Raw genomic sequence first — 23,705 nt, 5'->3', positions numbered from 1 at the left:
TAATTTATAGCTTACTGATCTGGCCTCCTGCCAAAAATTATACCCCTCCTACCAAAAATTATACACCAAAAGGATTATGTATAAAGTGCAGTCTATCACTTGCTTAAAACTCCGTTGGTTCCTTTCCCTTTCTTGCAATATATCTCTTGATGAGCTAAATGCTTGGTAGGATAAATAATTATAGTATAGTATTGAACATATAAGTATCAGAAGTAATGCATATGCATGCTGATTTTTTGAACTAATATGAGAATCATAACCAGACATCACATTGTGCAATAGTTTAAAGGAGAAAAATGTTAAAAGAAAAGATCATAGGTAGCAGACATATATACCTTTAGGAATAAATAAACTGCATCACTTATTTAACAAATGATCAATGTATAAGAGTGTTCAATTTTTATATGGAATTTTAAGATTTTCTCTCATTTGTTTCTTATTTCATTCTTGTTCATTGTTTTAAAAAAATCATAGGATGATCATAGGCTTTTGCATATTCATAATAGGTTATTAACTAGCGCGGTAGGTAACCATTTAATAATAGCCACTTCCTTCATGGTTGGAATTTTTTTTTTAAAATTTTTGAATGGGCAAGGGGCTTGTTTATTGTTCATGTGAATGGTATTTTTCACTTGAGAAATATAGGGGGTTATTGAGATGGCATGATGGCATAGGGTTTCTATGAAGGTCTTTTAATGTGAGTCGATGACCAGTTCAGTATTGATAACGATTTTTTACCTTCATAAACATCAACTTACCTCAATAGCTATCTTCTTTCTACTGGTTCATCTGCCATTTTCCTCGAGTCATTTGCAAAGTATGTGTGTGTTCTTGTTCAATTTGTTCGAGTTGCATTATAGAATGCATCAATTCTGTTTTATTAGTTAGAAAGCATTTTCATGATCGATCTTGTGACATGCAATTCGATGTAACAAAAATTATATCTTGCTTATCTTGTGGTTGTTGAATTGTTGAGTTCCCTTTTTAATGCAGGTTGAACATATGCTTAGCGATCGTTTGATGCAGGTCATCACTACTGATATGCAAAATATAAAGGTAACAACAAAAATTAATATTCTATTTGTATCACAAGTTAAAAGTTTCGATAGCTTTGATTCATTTATTTGTTGTCGCAACAAACAAATATTCACTGCCAGAGAGGAATAGCTTCTAAAAATGAGATTATTTTGATTTCTTTGTATAGACTTTAGGGAACAAAAATGGTCCTTTAATATAATTGGGCATCATTTGGTCCTTAATAGAGAGTTAATGGACTATTTTGATCATTCTCTCTCTCTCTCTCTCTATATATATATATATGATTTTCAGTTTCCCTCATAATTAAAAAAAAAAAGTTTTAAAGTGTTCAATGGCTGTTTAGTCTTGCTTTTCAACTTTAGAAAGGCTCGAAGTTGGCGTCTTTGGTTTGCGTTTGGGTTTTTTAGGATTTTTTAACTTCCCTCAGAATTTGGGAATGTTTGTTTTGAAGCTGCCAATAGCAGTTTACTTTGGCTTTTCAACTTTAAAAAGGCTGGAAGATGGCGCCTATGGTTTTGAATATCCTGGGTTCAAAACACACAAGGAAGACATGTTGTAGCTCATCATCATAACAGGCACACACATTTTTCATATTTATTTTAACATTTTATTGTTGCATGAATGCATTTATGTATTTAAGAAGTACACATATGAAGGCATCCATTCCAGTATGGTGTACAAGTGCTTTTTATTTGTCTGGTGTAATTGCTCTTAGGCATTGGGCATGAACATGCTATGCTTGTATTCATCAGCGTATACATTTAAGTGCAGCTATACATGAATTTATTCTGTTTGATTTAGTTAACTTTTCTTCACTAATAGAAACATGTGCCTAGCTAGCTCGCTCACTCGCATACTGTGATGCATGAGCATGCATGCGTATGTGCTGTCTCAGGTTTTGATAAGCATCTGTTGACTTTCTCATTGCAAGAACTAAAATTCTATTTATTATTTAGAAATTGGGATATTTATATTTTTAAAGACACTTATGATTTCGTAGTGTCTTAATCACGAAGATTCTTATATGACAGCCCCAACTGAAATTCAGAATGCAAAATCATAAAAAAAGTTTGACTAGTAATGCATGGTAATTTTGTAGGATTGTCGCCGAAGGTTTGATAAAGCTACATCAAGTTATGATCAGGTACTATTTTTGTTTTTTGATTTTCTTGAAGTTTCGTTTATTATTGAAGTCTTTTAATCATGCAAAGATGGCCTTGAAATATCTTAGATACTAGAGTGGCATTTTTCTTCAACACTCATACTATATAATCCTTTTGGTTGACGTATTGTTGCTTTGAGATTTTATTGACCTAAACATTTGGTAGATCTATTTTTAATGACGTATATGCAGTAAAATGAAATAAATATGGTTTGAACATTCCTAGAAGAAATCATTTTGATCTCATATAGAAGTATTTATAGCCAGGATATTTTAGATATTTTGGATTCTTATTTTGAAAACTACTAAAATTACTTTGATAACAGTTTTACATATTTTTGTTCTAATTCTTAATCAAGCATTACACCTTTTTTTACTAAACAGTCTAGGAATCTGCTATCATCTAGCATTCAACAAATCATTGCTTATCTTGAGTTATTTCTTCAATTTGTGACATTTGTTAGAATAACTATTGATGTAACAGCAGCTTGAAGCATGAAGTGGAGCTTGGGCAGGCACCGTTGCACTGATGAATCTCGAGAAACTTTTAAACTTTCTATTCAAGATTCAATGCTCTATCAGTTACACCATTTCCATTAATGAGGACACGCCATTGTATGGGAAGAAGATGTTTTATTTTGGTAGTTGTGGGCATTTATATGCTTAATTTACTTACAAAATTAGTAGATTGGTCTGATGACGATTCATATTCAAACCCTGCAAAATATAAAATTGGCTCATGGCTCATGCCTTTCAACCTCTTCTGGTTTGATGAGCTCATACCTATTAATGGCGAATGGCGCACCATGGCGCATAGCGCACGGCGCGGCGCTCCATTTTGAACATGGCGCAAACTAAATAAAAATTATAAAATAATAAACAGGAATATGAAATATCATTAAAAATGAAAGACAAGCTATCATAATAATGAAAAACAATCATGTACATAGCGGTACTGAGCATGTACCTAGAGGTACTGAGCATCTACCGAGCAGTACCGATCATGTACATAGCGATACCGAGCGGTACCGAGCATATACTTAGCGGTACCGAGCATGTACCGAGCTGTACCGAGCATGTACATAGCAATACCGAGTGGTACCGAGCATGTACATAGCAGTACCGAACATGTACTTAGCGGTACCGGGCATGTACCTAGCGGTACCGAGCATGTACATAGCAATACCGAGTGGTACCGATCACTCGGTATTGGCAAAAGCACTACTTTGCGGGACGATTCGGCGGAAGCAACAATTTGGCGCACAATTTTATGCCGTGCGCCATGCGCCATGGCTAACATGTGGCGCAAATAGCGCACGCTATTTTAAACACATGCGCCTTGCCATGAACATGGCGCCGTAGGTGCGCCGTGCCACGCCGTGCGCCATGGCGCGCGCTATTTTGCGCCATTGACAAGTATGGATGAGCTTATTTACTTTATTCTTGTATTTTGACCTTGAATTATTCACCGGTACTAAGGACTTAAGCCATTGGTTTATGAGCATTATAAATGTGCTTCTAGCATTTGACAAATTGAATAGCACTACAACAAATTCGTATAGCCCATCCTTTATTTTACATGCTCTATTCTTTATCGGGCATTGTAGGAATTGGAAGATTGTTTTTTAGGTCTGTCATGGAATAGATCTTCTACACCGTGCAACTCTTTCAACAGCTCATTGTGGTAAGGATAAGGAACTCGAATTTAACCTTTAACATATTAATAGTTTCTGTTCACACACATCCTTAATTACCGTTCCTTGTTTGAATTTGGTTGGCAGTGATTGCTCACTAACTTAGACTATTTTGCATGAAGCCCTTACACGTCAAAATCTCTACTTGGATTTGCTAGTACGTGTATTCCTTTAGGCTTATACTGTATTTAAGCCCTTCTTGAGAGACTCGATGTCTGAGAACAATTTGATGCTGAATCTCTTCCGAGGTGGATGAACACAGAATTTTTCAAGTCATAATATGTTGAAATTTTTTAATAGAAAGTTGTAGCTGTTTGGATACTTGAGTAGGCGATGCCTTTGGACCATTGTCCACTAGTGAATGCACGGAACCCTCCTTTCTCTTGTAGATGGTATAATTCTCTTCTTGCCTTTTTAGAGAGTGGATGACCGCTTAGGGCCTTTTGAAGCATTATCTATTGAAACTGTTTAATAAGAAATTATAGCTGCGTAGAAACTTGAGTAGGTGACACCTCTAGACAATCAACCACTAGTGCGCACCTCTTGGTTCTTTTATATAATTATTTAATGATCATTATCTTGGGAATTTTGTGAACCTTTATTTATGGTAATTCTCTTATAGGCTTCTTAGAGATTAAAAGCTCTATGATACTGACCATTCATCTTTCTTTTTATAGTCTTGCTTGAGGTGCCCAAAATGGGTTTCAAAATGGATTTATGAAGCCTTTATCTCACGGAAGATATATGTACAAGTTCATCTTTTCTTTAATTGTGTTTTAGAAGCATGGGATTACTATGAACGACATTTTTAATGATCTCAGTTGACTTCCAACCATTTTCCAGCACACAAACAATAATTACTCCAAAACCTATCTTTTTTGAAAATTTCCTATGCTTACTTTCCATTAGAAGTATGGTTCCATGATTTTAAAAAACATTGAAATCAACCATGAAATAGGAGCCGCATACTATTGTTGAAATTTATGCTCATTCAATTGAGACAGCCTTTCCAAAAATCACCAAGAATGAGAAGAACATGAAAATGAAAAGTGCAGCTGTAACGTGCATCACAAATTGCCTATGTTGCACTGATACGGATACGGCGACACGGATATGACACGATACGGATATGGGACACGTCAATTCTTAAAAATACAGGATACGAGTACGGCGCGGACATGACATTATAATTTATAAATCATGCATAAAAATTAAGAAAGCAATCAAAGCATAATATTTGAAATTACAAAAAAAAAAAAAAGAAAGTAACATCATTTGTACCCTTGTAGCTTATAATATCAAAATAAAAGTAAGCATTAAATGTCTAGTACAACAACAGCAGCATAAACATAAATTGTCTAGCACATGAAGTTTAGGGTTTAGGGTTTGTCTTTGAACTTCTATATCATCTTCAATAAATATCATAGCTTCTAATTTAGGCTCATCAAGTGAAAGATTAGGAATTTATAATATTCCCATATTATCAAGAGACTCAATGACACCGGCTGGTAAGACGACGAACGAACAGCTTGCGATTTAGGAGACGGAAGCAAAGCTTACCTTCTCCCGAGAGCTCAACGGAAGATTACTATTCCTTTGTCGAACTCCGATCACCACCTGTACTCCTACAGGATACAGAAAAATTCATAAAGAATGAACAGGGTTTGTTTGATCTCCAAAAATCTACCTCCCGTCTTTATTTGAATAGGCTTTATAGCCGCTGGAAATATACTCAGCTACAGGAAAAGCAACATGCGTAATCATATGAAACAAACGAATATTACAAAGAAAAGAAATGAATTAAGGGAAACAAAAACAGAGGAGGCGGTGGGACTGAAGCAGGGGACACTCCGGTGTCATTCTCCCGGGGTAGGAGAATCATCTAACTCATAGTGAGGCGTTAGATCAACGACATTAAAGGTAGCAGAGATGTTATAATCGCCCGGAAGGTCAATCTGGTAAGCATTATCATTGAACTTTTTGATAATATGGAAAGGACCATCAGCTTTGGATTTTAATTTCACGAAAGATCCTCGAGGAAATCGATCTTTCCGGAGATGAATCCATACCATGTCACCTTCGTTAAATTCAACTTTTCGTCGATGCTTGTTAGCTTGATTCTTACACTTGGCATTGTGTTTTGCAATGGTTTCTTGAACGGTTTTATGCAATTGCTGTATTTTTCGACTACGCTGTTCACCCTCAATATTGAAGACAGAAGGTGTATTTGGTATGAGATCCAGCGGAGTAATGGGATTGTACCCATAAGCGACCTCAAAAGGACTACACTTGTTAGCTTGATTAACAGATCGATTGAAAGCAAATTCGATCTGGGCTAAGATGAGATCCCACTGGCGGATATTCTTCCCAACAAAACATCTTATCAAGTTACCCAAACTGCGATTAACAGTTTCAGTTTGTCCGTCTGTTTGAGGGTGGGCAGCTGAGCTAAATTGCAACCTAGTGCCGAATTTTCCCCAAAGAGTTCTCCAAAAATGGCTCAAGAACTTCACATCCCGATCGGAGGTGATAGTTCTCGGAATCCCAATGAAGACGAACGATTTCCCTGAAGAACAGATCCGCGACGTGTGTGGCATCCAGAGTCTTTGTGCAAGCTACAAAATGACTCATTTTAGAGAAGCGATCCACCACAACCATAATGGAGTCCTTGTTCCTCTGAGTACGAGGTAATCCGACTACGAAATCCAAATTGATATCCACCCATGGAGACGAAGGTACCGGCAGCGGTGTATACGATCCCGCATTGGAGCTAGAAGTCTTAGCTCGTTTACAGACACTGTAACTTTGCACATATCGTCCCACATTCTTCTTTAAGGCAGGCCAAATGAAGTTTTCAGACAACAAACTAATGGTCTTATCTCTACCGAAATGCCCAGCCAATCCTCCATCATGACTTTCTCCCAAAAGAGCTAATCTGAGAGAACAATTTGGCACACAAAGTCGCTTTCCAAAGAAAAGATATCCTTCCTTTAAATGGAGCTGTTTACAGTTGCCACCGTGACATTGTTCCCATATTGTTTTAAAATATGGATCATGACTGTATAAATCTTTGATCACTTCAAATCCCACGATTTTGTGATTCAATGTTTGAAGCAATAGATGGCGTCGTCTGAGTGCATCAGCCACCTGGTTGTTGTGTCCAGCCTTATGTTTAAGCACATAATGAAATGAGGACAGGAATTCTGACCACTGAGCATGCCATGCCTTCAATTTTTTTTGATGATTTAGGTACCTCAAGGCTTCATGATCTGAGTATAATACGAATTCATTCGCAAGCAAATAATGGTTCCAATGCTGTAGAGATCTAACGATGGCGTAAAACTCTTTATCATAAGTTGAATACTTCCGACGAGCTTCACTTAACTTCTCACTGAAGTAGGCCACGGGGTGACCACCTTGAGTGAGCACAGCACCTACTCTCAGGTTAGAAGCATCACACTTTACTTCAAATGCCTGAGAGAAATTGGGAAGGACTAGCGTAGGAGCTGATGATAAGTGCTTCTTCAAAGTGTCAAAACTCGTTTGAGCTTCCTCCGTCCATTCAAAACGATCAGATTTTAAAAGTTCAGTCATGGGAGCAGCCACTGTACTGAAGCCCTTTATAAATCTACGTAGAATGAAGCGAGTCCATGGAATCGTCTGATATCTGTGAAGGACTGCGGAACAGGCCAACTACGCACGGCTTCAATCTTTTCCCAGCCCGCAATCCTTTAGCTGATAATTTATATCCTAGAAAGGATATCTCAGTCACAGCAAACTGACACTTGTCTCTGTTCGCAAACAGCTGTTGTTCTCGTAGGACCATAAACACACTTCGAAGGTGAATTCGGTGTTCCTGAAGATCAGTGCTGTAGATGAGTACATCATCAAAGTAAGCGATCACAAACTTGTAGAGAAAAGGTTGTAGAACATGATTCATTAGCCTCATGAATGTGCTGGGGGCATTGGTTAAGCCGAATGGCATCACCAACCATTCATATAGGCCTTCATGCGTTTTAAACGCAGTCTTCCACTCGTCTCCCATCTTCATTCTGATCTGGTGATATCCACTTCTCAAATCGATCTTGGAGAAGATTGTAGCTCCCTGCAACTGGTCGAACAGGTCATCAATGCGGGGAATGGGGAACCAGTATTTGACAGTAATTTTGTTGACAGCCCGGCTGTCTATACACATTTTGTAAGTCCCGTCCTTCTTAGGAACTAATAACGCGGGGACAGCACAAGGACTCACACTATGCCGCACAAATCCTTTGTGTAATAGCTCCTGCACTTGACGTTTGAGCTCTGCTTGTTCATCTGGTCGCAACCTGTAAGCAGGTCGGTTAGGAATGACAGCTCCAGGTACAAATTCAACAGCGTGTTGAATCTGTCTCTCGGGGGGCAACTTAGAAGGGAGCACATCGGCCATTACATCCGCAAACTCCTCAAGAATATCCTGGACCTCACTGTTATAATTATCGACTGTATTATTGTTGAAAAGAACAACCAGAAGTAGACCAATTCCCTCCTCTTTGAGAGTCTTCAAGAACATGGACCTTGTGAGTAGCTATGGATTACTTTCTGTGGACTGCCCCTCGCTAATAGGAACCAGCACAATTTTCCTGTTCTGATGTTTGAACGAGTAATTAAGTGTTCGATTCTCCATCATGTACTGTCTTCCTGTCAAATTGCCAAGGCCATCCTAATAAAAGATGACAAGCATCCATCGGGACGACATCACACCAAACTTGATCTTCAAACTTTCCAATGGAGAAGTTAACAAGACATCTCTTCGTGACTCTGACTTCATTTTCCTTCCGGATCCAAGAAAGGGTGTATGGTTTGGCATGAGTTTCGGTGGACAAACCCAATTTCTCCACCATAGTAGTAGATACCACATTCTCACAACTTCTGCTGTCAATAATCATTTGACATACCTTCCCGCCTACAGTACATCTCGTTTGAAAAATCCGATGTCTTTGACACGTATCATCCCTCTGGGAACTAAGCACCCTGCGAAGAACAAGTAGGCTACCTTCATCGGCGGAGATAACCGTAGTTTCAGGTTCTTCGGACAACTGATTATCTACCAAAATAGTTTCATCCACCATTTCTTGATCAAGATCTATGTCTTCTAGTATAGTAATAACTCTTCGATTGGGACATCCTGAAGCTATATGTCCAAATCCTTGACATTTAAAGCACTTTCTTGGCGCCAAAGTGTTCGTCCCAGTATTTCTTGGTATCCCATTAAAAGATTTTTTGCCCTCCTTGCTTCCGGTAGCTATCACTGTCGATTTCCCATCTGTCTTCTTGAGATGTGATTTTTCCACTAGGTTCTCTGAAGCCATTGTCTTTCCACGATTCCATCTGTTAGATTTTTGTTGTTTTTCCAGTTTGATAGCAAGATTAAAGACATCTTGTAAAGTCCAGTAAGGCTGTAATTGGACTACATTGGCGATTGTGGTTTGTAGTCCTTCCATGAATCGAGAGATCGTGTTTTCTTCGGGTTCAGATAAACCACATTGAAGTGATAACTGTTCAAATTCTGCAATGTACTCTTCGACCGATGACTGATTCTGTTGTAGTCGATGAAGCTTCAAGAACAGCTCTTGTCGATATCTCTCCGGTAGGTATTTTCGTTGAAGCTCCTTCTTCATTTTACTCCAAGTGGTAATCTTGCTACGGCCTTCACGAATTCTGCTACGCTTTAAGTTTTCCCACCACAGAGAAGCACTTTTTTTTAACTTGATCGCAACGATCTTGACAACTCGATCTTGCAGAATCTCCTTAAATTCAATGATTCGTTCTACTGTATATATCCAATTGACAAACTCATCAGGATCTAACCGTCCATCAAAGTCAGGTAGATCTATCTTTAATCCAGCATCATCTCTGTAACGATGTACACGCCCTTGCATCGTTCTCCTTTCTTCTTCCTCACTGTGAGAATCTTGATGAAAAGGATTCACCTCCTCTTCTTCTTCTTGAACTTCTTGATCTGGTTCCCTTTGTTCGAACCTAGCCAATTTTTGCTGGAGTTGATGAATTTCTCTTTGCAAATCTTCGATAATCACGTCTCTCGTCGGACGCTGGGGATTTCGTCGATGCAGCATCTTTGCCGGCTCTGATACCAATTTGACACCGGCTGGTAAGACGACGAACGAACAGCTTGCGATTTAGGAGACAGAAGCAAAGCTTACCTTCTCCCGAGAGCTCAACGGAAGATTACTACTCCTTTGTCGAACTCCGATCACCACATGTACTCCTACAGGATACAGAAAAATTCATAAAGAATGAACAGGGTTTGTTTGATCTCCAAAAATCTACCTCCCGCCTTTATTTGAATAGGCTTTATAGCCGCTGGAAATATACTCAGCTACAGGAAAGCAACATGCGTAATCATATGAAACAAACGAATATTACAAAGAAAAGAAATGAATTAAGGGAAACAAAAATAGAGGAGGCGGTGGGACTGAAGCAGGGGACACTCCGGTGTCACTCAAATCCATCTCGGAAATGAGAGAATCTCGCTCGCAGCCGCACAAGTAAATACGACGGGTCTTTTTTCTGATTTTTTTTTTGTTTTTCAATGGGCATGTGTACAGGAGACGTGTGTACTTTTGAAATTAAATACTATTTTTTTTGTTTTTCGGATTTTTTTTGTTTTTCAATGGGCATGCTAATTTGTTTGTCTACTGCATGTAAGTACTGACCAAGTGTAAGACATGATGAATTTTAAGATTATTCTAGATATTATATGCCGATTATTCATATGTGGTTAATTTAATCGTACAATATCATATTTATCCAATTTAGTCCCCTAGCTTTATAAAATTGGTCCCAAATGATAGTCGAGGGAATAAATTGAGATTATTTTTGTATCCCAATTTCCATAATTTTCTACCTAGGGGACCATTTGAGATCAATTTATAGTTGATAAACTAAATTTGAGAAATGTGATGCTTTGTTACTAAATTGACCATGTATGAATGGTCGGTGGATTGTTTTGAACTTTTTCTCCTAATTAAAATTTATTAAATATATTTACATCAGATTTCAGCTTCAATATTAATATATTTTTGACCAACCCTTTTAAAGTTGTTGGACTTCTCAATGGAACCATTTACGTCTGGTTTTTTCTTTTTTCTGATTTATACTTTGCTTAAATTTTATTCTTTGTGGGAGTTTGTGACGGTTTTGGATTCTGGTTATTCCTGATACCTTGATGCCTTACATAACTTCTTTGATTCAAATAATTATCCTTCTTGTTTTTCTTTATACTGCAACATTTGGGCCATCAGTTGCTTACATAAATTAGATTTTTTTAGGCACGTGATAAATTCATGTCTCTTAAAAAGGGCACTAAAAAAGACGTCGTTGCTGAACTGGAGGAGGTAAATCCTTATCAAGATTGATTTTTCATAGAAAAAAATTGGCATATTTTATGTAGCATCTAATTTATTGGTTGATATGGTCCTTTTTCTTTCCACTTTCAGAATCTTCACAACTCAAAATCTTCTTTCGAAAGATGTCGACTTAACCTAGTATGTTTCTATCTTCAGTTTTTGCATTATAAGGAATCATGAATGTTTTAATATTTTAATTTATTATGCCGATTTTTTGTTTTGAATTTGTGTGTTTCAAGGGATTCAGGTTAATGCTCTTGCTAATTTTGACGCAAAGAAAAAGTATGAATTCCTGGAATCTATTAGTGCAATAATGGATGCTCATCTGAGATACTTTAAGCAGGTTTTTGTTTGTTCAACGCTGAATGTTTTACTTTGATTTGCAATATTTGGTTTATCTTACTTTAATGTCATTTCATGGTCCAGGGGTATGAATTGTTGAACCACTTGGAGCCTTTTATCCATCAGGTAAAATATACATTTTGTTGGAGTCACATGATTGCCTAGCTCATGTCAAAAAAAATTTCTTGGTCTGCAAGCAGGTTTTAGCATATGCACAACAATCAAAGGAAATGGCCAATGCTGAACAGGACAAACTTGAAAGAAGGATTCAGGAGTTCAGGACTCAGGCTGAACTGGCTAGCTTAAGAGCATTAAGTCATGCAGAAACCTCAACGAGTAGTGATGGTACTCTTTTTGTTGGTAGTAATTCATACAAGAATATAGAAGCTCTAATGCAATCTGCTGCAAATGGACCGGTATTGATTGTTCTGAATTAGCATTAACTGCTTCTTTTTTATTTGTTATAAATTTTCTCATCTTTCAAGGCATTACGTATCTGGTTTATCACATTGGCAACTCTTCTTCTTCACTTGAGATTTGTTGCTTCTTAATTGGTTTGCAAGTGTGCTCTTACCATTCTTTCATGATCCAGGTTCAAACAATAAAACAAGGATATCTTCTTAAACGCTCATCTGGTTTGAGAGGAGAATGGAAAAGAAGGTTTTTTGTACTCGATAGTCATGGCAGATTGTACTACTACAGAAACAAGCACAGTAAACAGCCGGTATCCTATATAATTTAATATATTTTATCATCTAATCTTCAATCCTGATTATACTTCTGACATCTTCATATTGATTGTCAGGATCAGTTTTAGATCTGATTGTATATTACTTCAAGTACTTATATTCTCAGAGTATAATCATGTGATAATGTTATGTTTCTGCCTTCCATGACATATTTTTTTTCCACGCTGATTTGGGTTATACTTGATGTGTAGCCATTGGTGCAAGTAGAGACTTGCCTCGAAACTCATTTCAATGCAATTAAAAAAAGGGCAATGAGGCATATGCTTCACACTTGAGAATACTCTAGAAGAATCCTATTTACTATATTGAAATCAAACCGAACTTGAGAAGAATCATATGATCCCAAACTCACAATCATTGGAGACTTACATTTATACCAAATCCTATTGTCATCGTCGTTGTTGTGCCACTGCCTTTGTGCACCACCACTGTGTCTCCTCCCATGCTTCTTTGCTTGTAGTTGGTAACCTTTTTTTTTTGTGTGAGGCAGGAGAGAAAACAGTTAACAACAATGATGATTCTAATGAATATCCTTTCTGATGTGAGTGTGGAAGACTTTTAAATTCATAAATTATGACCTTAGACTACTTGTTTATGTTGAACTTGAAGTGGGAGAGATTGTTTTTTGCATTATTTATTGCCTTGTATGACTTTTAACGTCCTTTGACTTTTCATGATTGTGCATTAACATTTTAACTTTTATGATTCTACTGCAGCATTTGTTTTGATGAAGTTTGCTAGGGATTTTTTCTGCATATTCACTTGTAATTTGTTCTCATCATTTTTTTTTTCAATGGTATGAGGACTATGTCATAGCTAGTTTGGGTGTGCACGCATGAAAAATACTTAAGTCGATGTCATAAACTCCTTTATTAGTGTAGTCGATTGGATTTATCCCTGTGGTGTCCTATATACATCTTTCTTGACATGGTAGTTGGGTGGGCCCTACATGTTTTTCATCACCCTTATTGTTGGAGTTGCATGGAAGCATTTGAATCTAAAAAAGAATGATGAAAAAAAGAAAGAAAGAAAGAAAGAAAAAACACAATTTCAAATGCAATTTCTCAAACAAAAAGGAAAAAAAGCTGATTTGGGAAAGTGCGTAAACATAAATATAAAAAAATATTGCTGCATGAACTTTGATAAGTTCATTGCTAAGGGTGCGAGCATTAGTGTACTTGGAGACTTGAATGAACAACATAATGCATTGAAAAGAGTGCATATGGTGCATTAAAGAGCATGCAAAAACACTTTACACCTGCTTTTTTGACGGTCTTTAAATTACTCTAAAATGGCATGCAAGTCTTTCAATGAAAATCTACTGCAAGTGAAAGTGCATTCTAGAGCCTGTAATGTATACTTTTTGATGTGAATCATTTAAGTGAAATCCACCATAAAAAGTGTTTGAAATTATTTTCAGTTTTGATATTTGTTGATTTTGTGTCCTCATGTATTTCAATCGCCTCAGAAGTCTAAAACGAGTTAAATGAAAATTTATGAAGAAAATATGAAAATAATAATAATTAAAAAAAAGAAGGTAAAAGAGTGCAAAATACCCCTCCCCTCACAGGCACAAAAGAAGCCAGGACAAATAAAAAAAGAAAAATCAAAGAAATACAAAAAATTCTATATGGTTTCAAAAAATTCTAGAAGCCATGTTTAGTGCCTCGTAATTTCTCACGATTGTTTTGAAGCATACAATTTCTTTTTTTTTCCACTGAGTATAATTTATGTGAATACTTGAAATTTGAAAAAATGTGAGTGGTGAATAAATATTGGGGAGAATACAATGTCTGCCAAGGTTTGATCCTCAAAATGAGTTTAGAGGGTTCTTATTCTGACCATTGTCAAAATTGCTATAGAATAATTATAAATTATCCTCGCCAAGTTGAACAATCTACTCTCTCATGTACTCAGGGGTTTTACAAAGATGTGGGTCAATTTGTCTCTATAAGGCCTTTAATGGTGAACAATCATTCAACAAGAAAACTCTATGGATTTGCTTTTAAAGCTTTGATAATTGAAAAAAAAAGGATTTAAAAGCTTGTAAAATCATAATAAGTTGAGTTAAAAAAAGTCAAAGAAAGGCTAGTGTTGAATTAAAAAAAAAAGAAAAGAAAAAGAAAAAAGAAAAAAAGAAAAAAGAGAAGGTAAAAAAAATTGAAGGGATGCCTTCTTTCACAAAATGAGGTAACCGTTTAGTTTTACAACAACAACAACAAAATCAAGCCTTTATCCCACTACGTGGGGTCGGCTACATGAATCCTTTTTCTCCATTGTGTCCTATTAAAAGTCAAATTCTCATTTAAATCTAATAAAGAAAGGTCATTCCTAATATTTTCTAACCAAGTCTTTTTAGGTCTACCCCTACCTTTCTTAACACACATCAAGCCTTTACAAAACAAAGAAAAAAACAGACAAAAAAAAATTGGCTTTCATTTTTTTTTATGCTTACAATTCCATTTGCTCACTCTGCCTGCTTGCCTCTCGCTCCCTCGGCCAAGCTTCCAAGCAACTAGCTCTACCCATGTGGCCAGCCTCCTACCAGGGTTTGCTCCGCACGTGCCCCACCTAGTGCAGCTCGTGCCCCTGCACAAGTCACAAGCCCGCCCAACTGCTCCCGCACTCCTGTGTCCTTCGACTTGCAAGTCTGCTCCCATGCCCACGTGCAATCATGTGCCCGTCCCGCATCCTAACTCGTCCTATCCGCTCTTGCTCATTACCGTAGGCACACGATCTACCTCCGACCCATTCACGTATCACCAGGTCCGATCCGTCTCATTTAAGTAATTGGCGATTTTCTTCTAATTAACCAAATTTCACAATTGATAGATTTTGTGCACTTGAAGAATTTGAAGACCTACACCATCGTATCTTTGATCGGGCTAGGAATAAATCAATTTAAAGCCCTCACGCCATCATATGTTTGTTCTGGCTTGAATGAATAGCAGCTAGTGTCGTCCCATCACCTCCCTATGCAGGGAGGGAACGTTGGGAGGCTATTGAATTTTCGAGAAAACACTTAGAAAAAAAAAAGACAAAAAAGATGAAAAAAATATTTGAATTTAAAATATTTTCTTTTTTAGTTTTAATTATTACTAATTAAAATAATAATAATAATAATTTGAGGGAAGAGGAGAAGAGCCACTTTATTAAGAAGGGAAAGCCACTTTAACAAATTGACTAATTGCACATTAAAAAAAAACAAGAGCTTATTAAATTTTAATTATTTATCAAATAAATAAATAAATAAATAAATTATTTAATTAAAGTTTTCTTTTAATTAATTACTTAATCAATTAAAAAAAAACTAAAGAGGGTGCTTTCACTAAATACTCTATTTTAAAATTATCCAATTACATCAAGCATTAAAAAAAATACTCAAACAAACTTTCAATTGGCTTGAGCTTCAATACTTGCAAGGAAATAAACAATTAAAAATTAGATACTGCAAAAAGCAAAGATACTAGAGCAAAAGAAAAGTGCAAAAAACTAAGTAATTGTTTCCAAGATCAAATCAAAATTCTTAGGCAACGTCTAATTGAAGCAATAAGCCCTATCCTAAGTCAAATCGTTAGACAACTTCTAATTGAAGTCATATGGCCTATTCTAAACTAAATTATTAGACAACTTCTAAGGAAAGTCATAAGTCCTATCCTAAAAAGTGCGTGAGGGAAACCTCTACTTGAGGTAACAAACCTTAAATCTTGCAACTAACCCCAAATTCTAAACCAAATTTCTAGGCAACTTTTAATTGAAGGAATAAGTCCTATTCTTAACTAATTCATTAAAGAGCTTCTAAGTAAAGTAATAAACTCTAAATTAATCTAACAAGCCACTTCTAATTGAAACAGTTAGCCCTATCTCAAACTAAATAATCATGTCCATTCTAATTGCAGGAATAAGCCTTATCTCAAACTAAATAATCAGGCCTGTTCTAATCAAAGCTGTAAGCCTCATCTCAAACTAAATAATTAGGCTACTTATAATCGAAGCAATAAGTCTATCTCAAATTAAGTGATTAGGCAACTTCTAATTAAGCCATATGTCCTATTCTAAGTTAAAATCTCGGAAACTCCTAAACAAAGCAATAAGCGCCATCTTTACAACAACAATATCAAGCCTTTGTCCCACTACGTGTGGTCAGCTACATGAATACTTTTTCGCCATTGTGTCCGGTTAAAAGTCAAATTCTTATCTAAATCTAATAAAGAAAGATCATTTCTAATATTTTCTAACCAAGTCTTTTTAGGTCTACCTCTACCTTTCTTAACATAAGCCAAATCTAATACCTCAACCTATGCTCCATAACTCGCTCCCATAGTTTTAAAGTATGACACATTAACTTAATTCCTCTATAATTCGCACACTCATGTGCATCACCTTTATTCTTAAAAATAGGAATTAACACACTCATTCTCCACTGATCTGGCATCTTTTTAGTCTTCAAAATAGTATTAAAAAGTTTAGCAAGCCAAGAAATTCCTTCATCTACTAAGCATTTCCACATCTCGATTGGAATATCATCAGGTCTAACAGCTTTTCCACACTTCATTTTCTTTAAAGCTTCTCTAACTTCGGTTTTACTTATACGCCGATAAAAACAAAAATCTTTATTTTCATTTAGGGTGAGAAAGTCACTAAAGTCAATCATATTTTCACATTCTTCATTAAAAATTTTAGCAAAATACCCATTCACCTTTGTTGAATATCATCTTCTAAGAAAAGTACTTTTTGATCTTCATCCTTAATACACTAAATTGTTGGGTAACTCCTAAGCAGAGCTATAAGCCTCATCTCAATTAAAACTAATGGGCAACTCCTAGAAGATGTCACAAGCCCCAAACTAAACAAACTAATGGACATTCTAACAGATAGATGCCCCAAACTTAAACTACAACACAACAAAACCAAAGCCAACATCTAACCACCTCAGTTTACTCGAGATCCTTAAGAGGAGGCAACCCATGACTTCGAATCAGATTCCCTGGACACTAGAACCACAACCAATAGTTCATTGATGTTGGTAAACATAGATCTATGGTATTCCTAGGATGAAGAAATTATGAGATCTTGATTAGGTCTACCTCTTTCCCCCAATAAGCAATACTATTGAACTTAAAATTTTAAAACTATGCTAAAATGATTCATCCTTAATTGAGAGTGCTCTCTCAAGAAGTGGGAGGGACAATTAACTATGAGGGCTTGCGCTCATAAGAAGTCAGTATCCTAGATTTAAATAAACCTTGATATAAACATGGGGGAAATCTGATTAATGAAAAATCAATCTACCTTAAGGAAAATGGAATCCTAAGCCTAAAAGGTAGGATTCGTGCATGAGAGCCATTTTTTCTTGAGCGAACAACTAGTCTACTAGCTAGGCCTAAGTGTAATAAAGATGGTTGAGCTTTTGAGGTTTTTGACAATCTTCCTGGTTGATGAGCCACAAGATGACCATGCAGGTTATGCCTCGCTTAACATGCCTAATGGTAGAACTGGTGCTTTAAAGTGTCTCTTGTTCAACAAGCCTCTACAATGCAAAGAGGACTTTATACTTGCTCAAGAAGCTTTGATTGCACTGAATATAACAACCTAACAGAGTTTCAACTCTAAATTTCGAGATTCTTGCCATGATAATGGGGTCGGCATATAGATATCATAATTGGAGCCATTGCAACTTAATATCATTTTCCTAATTACAAGTATAATACTTCAAGCCTTTTCTCTATGATAGATTTCTTTATCAGAACATCATAATCGAAGGGACCTCACAGCTAAATCAAGCTTTCGATGATAAAGATAAATGCTTTGAGATTTTTCTTTATGATGAGCATGATTATTAGAAAATCGAAGGGGATCCAATCATTAAAAATCCTTATCAAATTCAAGTAAAATGTACACTTTGGACTCCATTCCTAATAATGGGTGCATAAAAATAAAATCATAACCAAAAGGAACTTGATCTAGCAATGACCACCCGCTTTTCTAAAATGTCCATTCATACTCTGTATATACGTCTGGTTGTTATGACAAATTAAAGTTTCAGTCTACCCTCACAATGGCCCAATGTCATGTAAATGTATCCATATGATTATGCTCAAGAATTTTATGCTAGCAAGTAATTTGAACATTTCCCATTATTGGTTGGTTAGCCTGATTGCAAATACCCCATGATTTATTAGGTCTATGAGTTGTGAGCCATAAAATTTAGCTGATAAAACATAAAGCCCTTTATTTGCTAAGGTTGGATTAAAATTGGACCGCAACATTTCACCGTAGCTCTTATGAGATTTCCTTGAATTATGTAACCTGTGGTTGCTGACAAAGATATTTTTTAGGTTGGGTTGATTACTTTGATTACCTCAGTTGTACAAGAAGATCGAGGTGCATGATAACCTAGGACGATCAAACAATAATATTGTGACTCGGTTTATCATCACAGGCCCACCATCCAGTTTGAGGAAATTGGTACATTCTTTTCTCAATGCAAATTGAAAGTTCTCCCACATGATTGAGAGGGGTAAGTAACAATAGGAACTTATATCAATGTAAACTTCTACCTAGATTATAAAGTCCTCACTTGAGAGAAAAATCTATGTATTCTCTTATTTGATTTTTACTCTGCCTTCTCAAAAATTAATCCGGAATACTTGTATGTGAACAGAGCTGGGTGAGGATTTTCATAGTGCAATCATACCAATCATCATAATTGACAACAATATCTGCCTTAACCAAACTATCTAGGCCTACATATATGCTTCTTCTTAATTCTTTTGAGAATTGACTTTACTCTCTCGATACTTCTTAAGTTCCCTCAACACATGAATTACCGTGGGGTCTTTGACTTCTTGAGTTTTATCTGTTACATATCTGGATTTTAGTTTTGTTTTTTTTTCCATTCATTTGCTTGTATCCTTTTATGGAAAGGGCCCTGAGAATTAATCTATATTTTATTGTAGTCTGTACTTTATTCTTAAACTAAGAACTTCTCAGGTTGGAGATAACATAGGCTGTCGTACAGTAGATCTTCATACTTCAACAATTAAGATTGATGCTGAACAAACATATCTGAGATTTTGCTTCAGAATAATTTCACCACTGAATACATACACCTTCCAGGTAGCTTGATTTTTGGATTTTTTATATATGTACCTTTGTAGTTAAGTTAGAATGGGATGTCAGCATCTATCATTTTGTTTGTGCATGGTGCCCATTTTAATCTAACACTTTGATGTTTATACCACCATTTCTCGCACACAGGCAGAAAGTGAAGCAGATAGGTTGGACTGGGTTGATAAGATAAAAGGAGTCATTGCATCACTTCTGAATTCTTCATTGACAAAGCAGGTTCTCTACTAAATTTGTCTTCCAATATTATAGGTTTTTGTTATATTTTAGTTCTTATGGATGCCTGTGCTCAAGTTCGGTTGACCAAGTTGCAAATAGTATTTGATTTCAGGCCTTTACTCAGGTTATATGCTTGTTTTGCTTTTTATCAAACCAACTACTGGTTGCACATCAAGTTACCTTTTAAACTTGAACTGGACCCCAACGAGCTTTATGATCTACTTTCTATTTATAGATACATCTTGAATATTTTACTTATTCCTTTTTACTCAGCTTTCGATGGGAAGTATCAATACACAAAACAGCAAGTTCTCTGACAGCTGTCAAGTTTCATTGCTGGATGGTAGCATGAATACCATGGAATATGATCATGTGTCTAAGATTCTTAGATACATTCCAGGAAATGATTCTTGTGCAGAATGTGGTTCTCCTGAACCTGACTGGGCTTCATTGAATCTTGGAATCCTTATATGTATTGAATGTTCAGGGGTTCACAGAAATCTTGGTGTACATATATCAAAGGTGAGATGTTCTGAAAATGCAATGTGATTATTTTTACCATGGATATTCCATGTTGATTATGAGTAATAAATTATAGAACCATAACATTATTTTTTTCTATGTTTTGAGATATGTTGTTAAAAAAAGTCATAGTTACTTAAGAGGGTGGAGAATTGAGTAGGGGGAGGTAGGTTATGGAATTATGAAAATTTATTGGTGCCGAAAACGTAGAAAGTGATGATCTTTAAGGGTTTTATCTGTGTATTTTATTTTCTTTTAGTTCATTATGTGTAAAACTTGTGTCATGATCCGGCCCAAAGTTTTGAATTAACGAGGCGGGAACAAATGGTCAGACGGTTAATACAGTTTTTTCAATAACAGAAAATACTCAACAGACTAATATTGAACATATAACTGAAGGGTCTACTAAAACAAATATTTCTAATTTGAACATATATTAAACGATATTACCTGTTTGTCAGCAGGCTATGATAGGCAGCAGGGCAAGCGATGGTGACGACAATGACAATAGGCACGAGTCGTGAGCTAATGTTGTTTGGGATTTGGAAATCCCTTGATTTGGGTGATTTTTTAATTTAGAGAAAATATAGATTTTGAGATATTTTAAATCTCTCAAAATTTTTACTTTATATTTTTTTAGTTAATACCAAACGCCCAACAAATTGAAATACAGGGAAATTTAATGCAATACTTTACTAAACGTTCTACTAGACAACCCTAGGTTTTTTTGCGTAAAAAATGCCTATGATGTCAGCTCAAGTTAGTCTATGGAATTCCAATCAACTCCTATGGAGTTCAGGAACAGTAATTGCTAATTGATATTCATTGTTATTTCCTCACTGTGCTGGTATCATGTGATGCAAACGTCCATATTCCCGCTAGTTGTTTTCCCTACCAGGCTTGTTGGTTTCTTACCTATGTAAGGTGTCATCTTAGTTCATATTACATTTTTCTACCATTCACATTGGGGTACTATGCTGCCTTCATCACTTCCCAATATTACGGCTATAGTTCTGCACCTTTTATGTGCACATCCTTTAATGCCCTCTAGACATGACATGAAAAAATCATTAAGCTATGAATATTTAAATAAAATTTCAAAATTTCTCTTCCTTCTGCATTTGCTTGTTTAATGTGGATTTTTCAAGTGCTTCATAGATTTAGACGACTACCTACAGGATAATATTCTTTTTGCTAGCATGAGGTCTAGTTCTTCCCACTGGGGTGATTTTTATCATTTTTGTTGTCTCTGAAATTATTTAGTAGCTAGTTTTGCATGTGCAATAGGGATCATAACAAATCATATATGTGGTAGGATTTTACTTAAAGTGAGGACCTGATTCATAACTTATGGAAAGAATAAAAAACATTCCTTTTAAGGAAACTTTTTGCTATATATATGCTTTAATAATCCACATTGTAATTTTTTGTTTTGGGACACATAAAAGATTTATTAAGTTAACAAGGCCAATCAAGCACCTCCATAATATCAAATTAACGAGCGATTTGAAAAATTGAAAACTCGGCCTAAGAACTTGATAATGAGTCTACCTAAATGAAGAAGCCAATCATAATCTCGGTAGGAGATATGCAAACCCCTAAGGTCTTTATGAAAAAAATAATAACGTTAAACATTATAAGGAATTGTTGATAAAAATTATGATAGCTATCATCGAAAATCTAGTGATATTGATGAGAAAATAACTATGAAGATTAAAGTTCATGCTTATACTTATGATTGATGGCATCCTCTGATTGGTTAATCCATATGAATAATTTCTTCGAATGACAAATGATGTCCATAGAACGACAAGTTATATTTATAAATTTAAAATTTACTAGCTAAGAAAAATGTATTGGATAGGTGCTGAAAATGAAAAAGAGAACATTCAGGGTTGGAACCTGTGGGCTCCGAAAATTCCATTTTAGGGATGTGTGATCCCGGGGGAATTTTCAGAAGGCAGATTGGGTTTGAGAATAAGACACTATATTTAACTATATCTTTATGAGATAGATTGCTCGATACATTTAATTTAACATTAACATGGAATTAAGACTGTGACGTATTACATGAACAAATTCGAAGAATTTTCATTTCATTCAGAAATAGGGATGACTTGAAAGTTGCATTGTTGAGATGTATGATTGGATTCAAACTTGAACTAAAAAATGACGGAACTCTTTATTATGCTAACTCACTTAAATAGGCCTTTCAACTAGCTTTGAATTTTCAACAACTAAAAAGATTTCTTGTACTAAAGCAACCTCTTCAAACATAAAAAAAAAAATCTTCTTTAAAGCAAAATAGTCAAGCCAGACAAAGTGAACCTCACAAAATATAGGATTTTATGATAATAGTATTTATCATTTTTCATTAGATGTAAAAAATGGGGTATAAAATTTTAGTATTGCAGCATTGGTTTTCTAACTTGATCAGAGCGGATCATTTGCTAGGGTATATATTTGTTTCTTTTCTAGAAGGTAAATGGACATCATCTTACATTTCAGTAGTGTTGATTATATGGCGTTAACTCTATATTGCAAAGCTTCTGTACATGTTGCCCTGATTTTCCACTTTCCCTTCGTAATTCTTTCTCATTAATTTTATTTGTTCACTTATTACTGTATTGCCTCACCTATGTTTTATATTTCCGAACCACCTAAAAATCTATATTTCACAAACTTATATTCAATAAGCTATATTCTCACTGTTACTCTTCATTTCACTTTCGTAGTTCTGTAGTATATCCATCTTAAAGTTTTTTCTTTGGCATGAATAGTTTATTTTAATTCTTGTTGGATTTCGCTAGTAGATGGACTATTCCTGCAGCTTTGAGGAATTTCCTTATAATTATATTATTTAATATTTAATAAAAGTTATTCATGATGAATTTAGGTCAGATCTCTTATGTTAGATGTAAAAGTCTGGGAACCAATCATCATTGATTTATTTCAAGCTTTGGGTAATTCTTACTGCAACTCGGTGTGGGAAGAAACACTTTTACTACGTGATAAAAGGTAAGTTTTCTATACAAAAGATTCTCATGAAATTTGTCAAATATTCTTATGATGGGAAAGATCCCATTTTAACACAAAGAACGAAAACATTGCATAGTTTCTTTACATATGGGTTGTATATGCCCATCTGTTTATTGCCAACTAAATGTAGCTGTCCTGCAAAATTTGCGATGTGGGCAATTCTGAAAACGCATGCCTGTACAAAATTTTATTTATGAACTATGTATTGTGTTGCGGGAGCAATTTTCTTCATACAATGTTATGAACAATTATAACTGATTCAAAAATAAATCCCTAATTTAAAAAAATGCTTGAGAAACTTTTGTAATGATGCATGCACCGAGATAATGTAGACCGCTTAGGCAGAAAGTTCTGCTGATTGTTTTAATTTTTTAAACTGTTTTTTTTTTATTATTTATTTGGT

At 35.5% G+C, this 23,705-nt stretch overlaps 1 protein-coding gene across 4 annotated transcripts in view; it reads left to right on the top strand.

Moving 5' to 3' along the window:
- Window positions 1–23,705, top strand: part of LOC110097037 (ADP-ribosylation factor GTPase-activating protein AGD2) — a 46,814-nt gene that overhangs the window by 11,921 nt on the left and 11,188 nt on the right. Inside the window, exons 5-16 of one of the 4 annotated variants that reach the window (XM_020823246.2) lie at window positions 994–1,056; window positions 2,138–2,182; window positions 11,226–11,291; window positions 11,394–11,441; window positions 11,551–11,646; window positions 11,730–11,771; window positions 11,846–12,061; window positions 12,238–12,369; window positions 19,388–19,513; window positions 19,655–19,741; window positions 20,015–20,263; window positions 23,160–23,281. In XM_020823246.2, the coding sequence (XP_020678905.1) occupies window positions 994–1,056; window positions 2,138–2,182; window positions 11,226–11,291; window positions 11,394–11,441; window positions 11,551–11,646; window positions 11,730–11,771; window positions 11,846–12,061; window positions 12,238–12,369; window positions 19,388–19,513; window positions 19,655–19,741; window positions 20,015–20,263; window positions 23,160–23,281 (1,292 nt within the window). Of the gene's footprint in view, window positions 1–993; window positions 1,057–2,137; window positions 2,183–2,684; window positions 2,842–3,825; window positions 3,885–11,225; window positions 11,292–11,393; window positions 11,442–11,550; window positions 11,647–11,729; window positions 11,772–11,845; window positions 12,062–12,237; window positions 12,370–19,387; window positions 19,514–19,654; window positions 19,742–20,014; window positions 20,264–23,159; window positions 23,282–23,705 lie in introns of those variants that run through there. The other 3 variants (XM_028696533.1, XM_028696535.1, XM_028696534.1) reach the window with 3 other exon arrangements.

Source organism: Dendrobium catenatum, unplaced genomic scaffold (genome assembly GCF_001605985.2).
Source record: "Dendrobium catenatum unplaced genomic scaffold, ASM160598v2 fragScaff_scaffold_760, whole genome shotgun sequence".
In the NCBI taxonomy this organism is placed as follows: domain Eukaryota; kingdom Viridiplantae; phylum Streptophyta; class Magnoliopsida; order Asparagales; family Orchidaceae; genus Dendrobium; species Dendrobium catenatum.
This window is presented reverse-complemented; position numbering and strand designations above follow the sequence as displayed.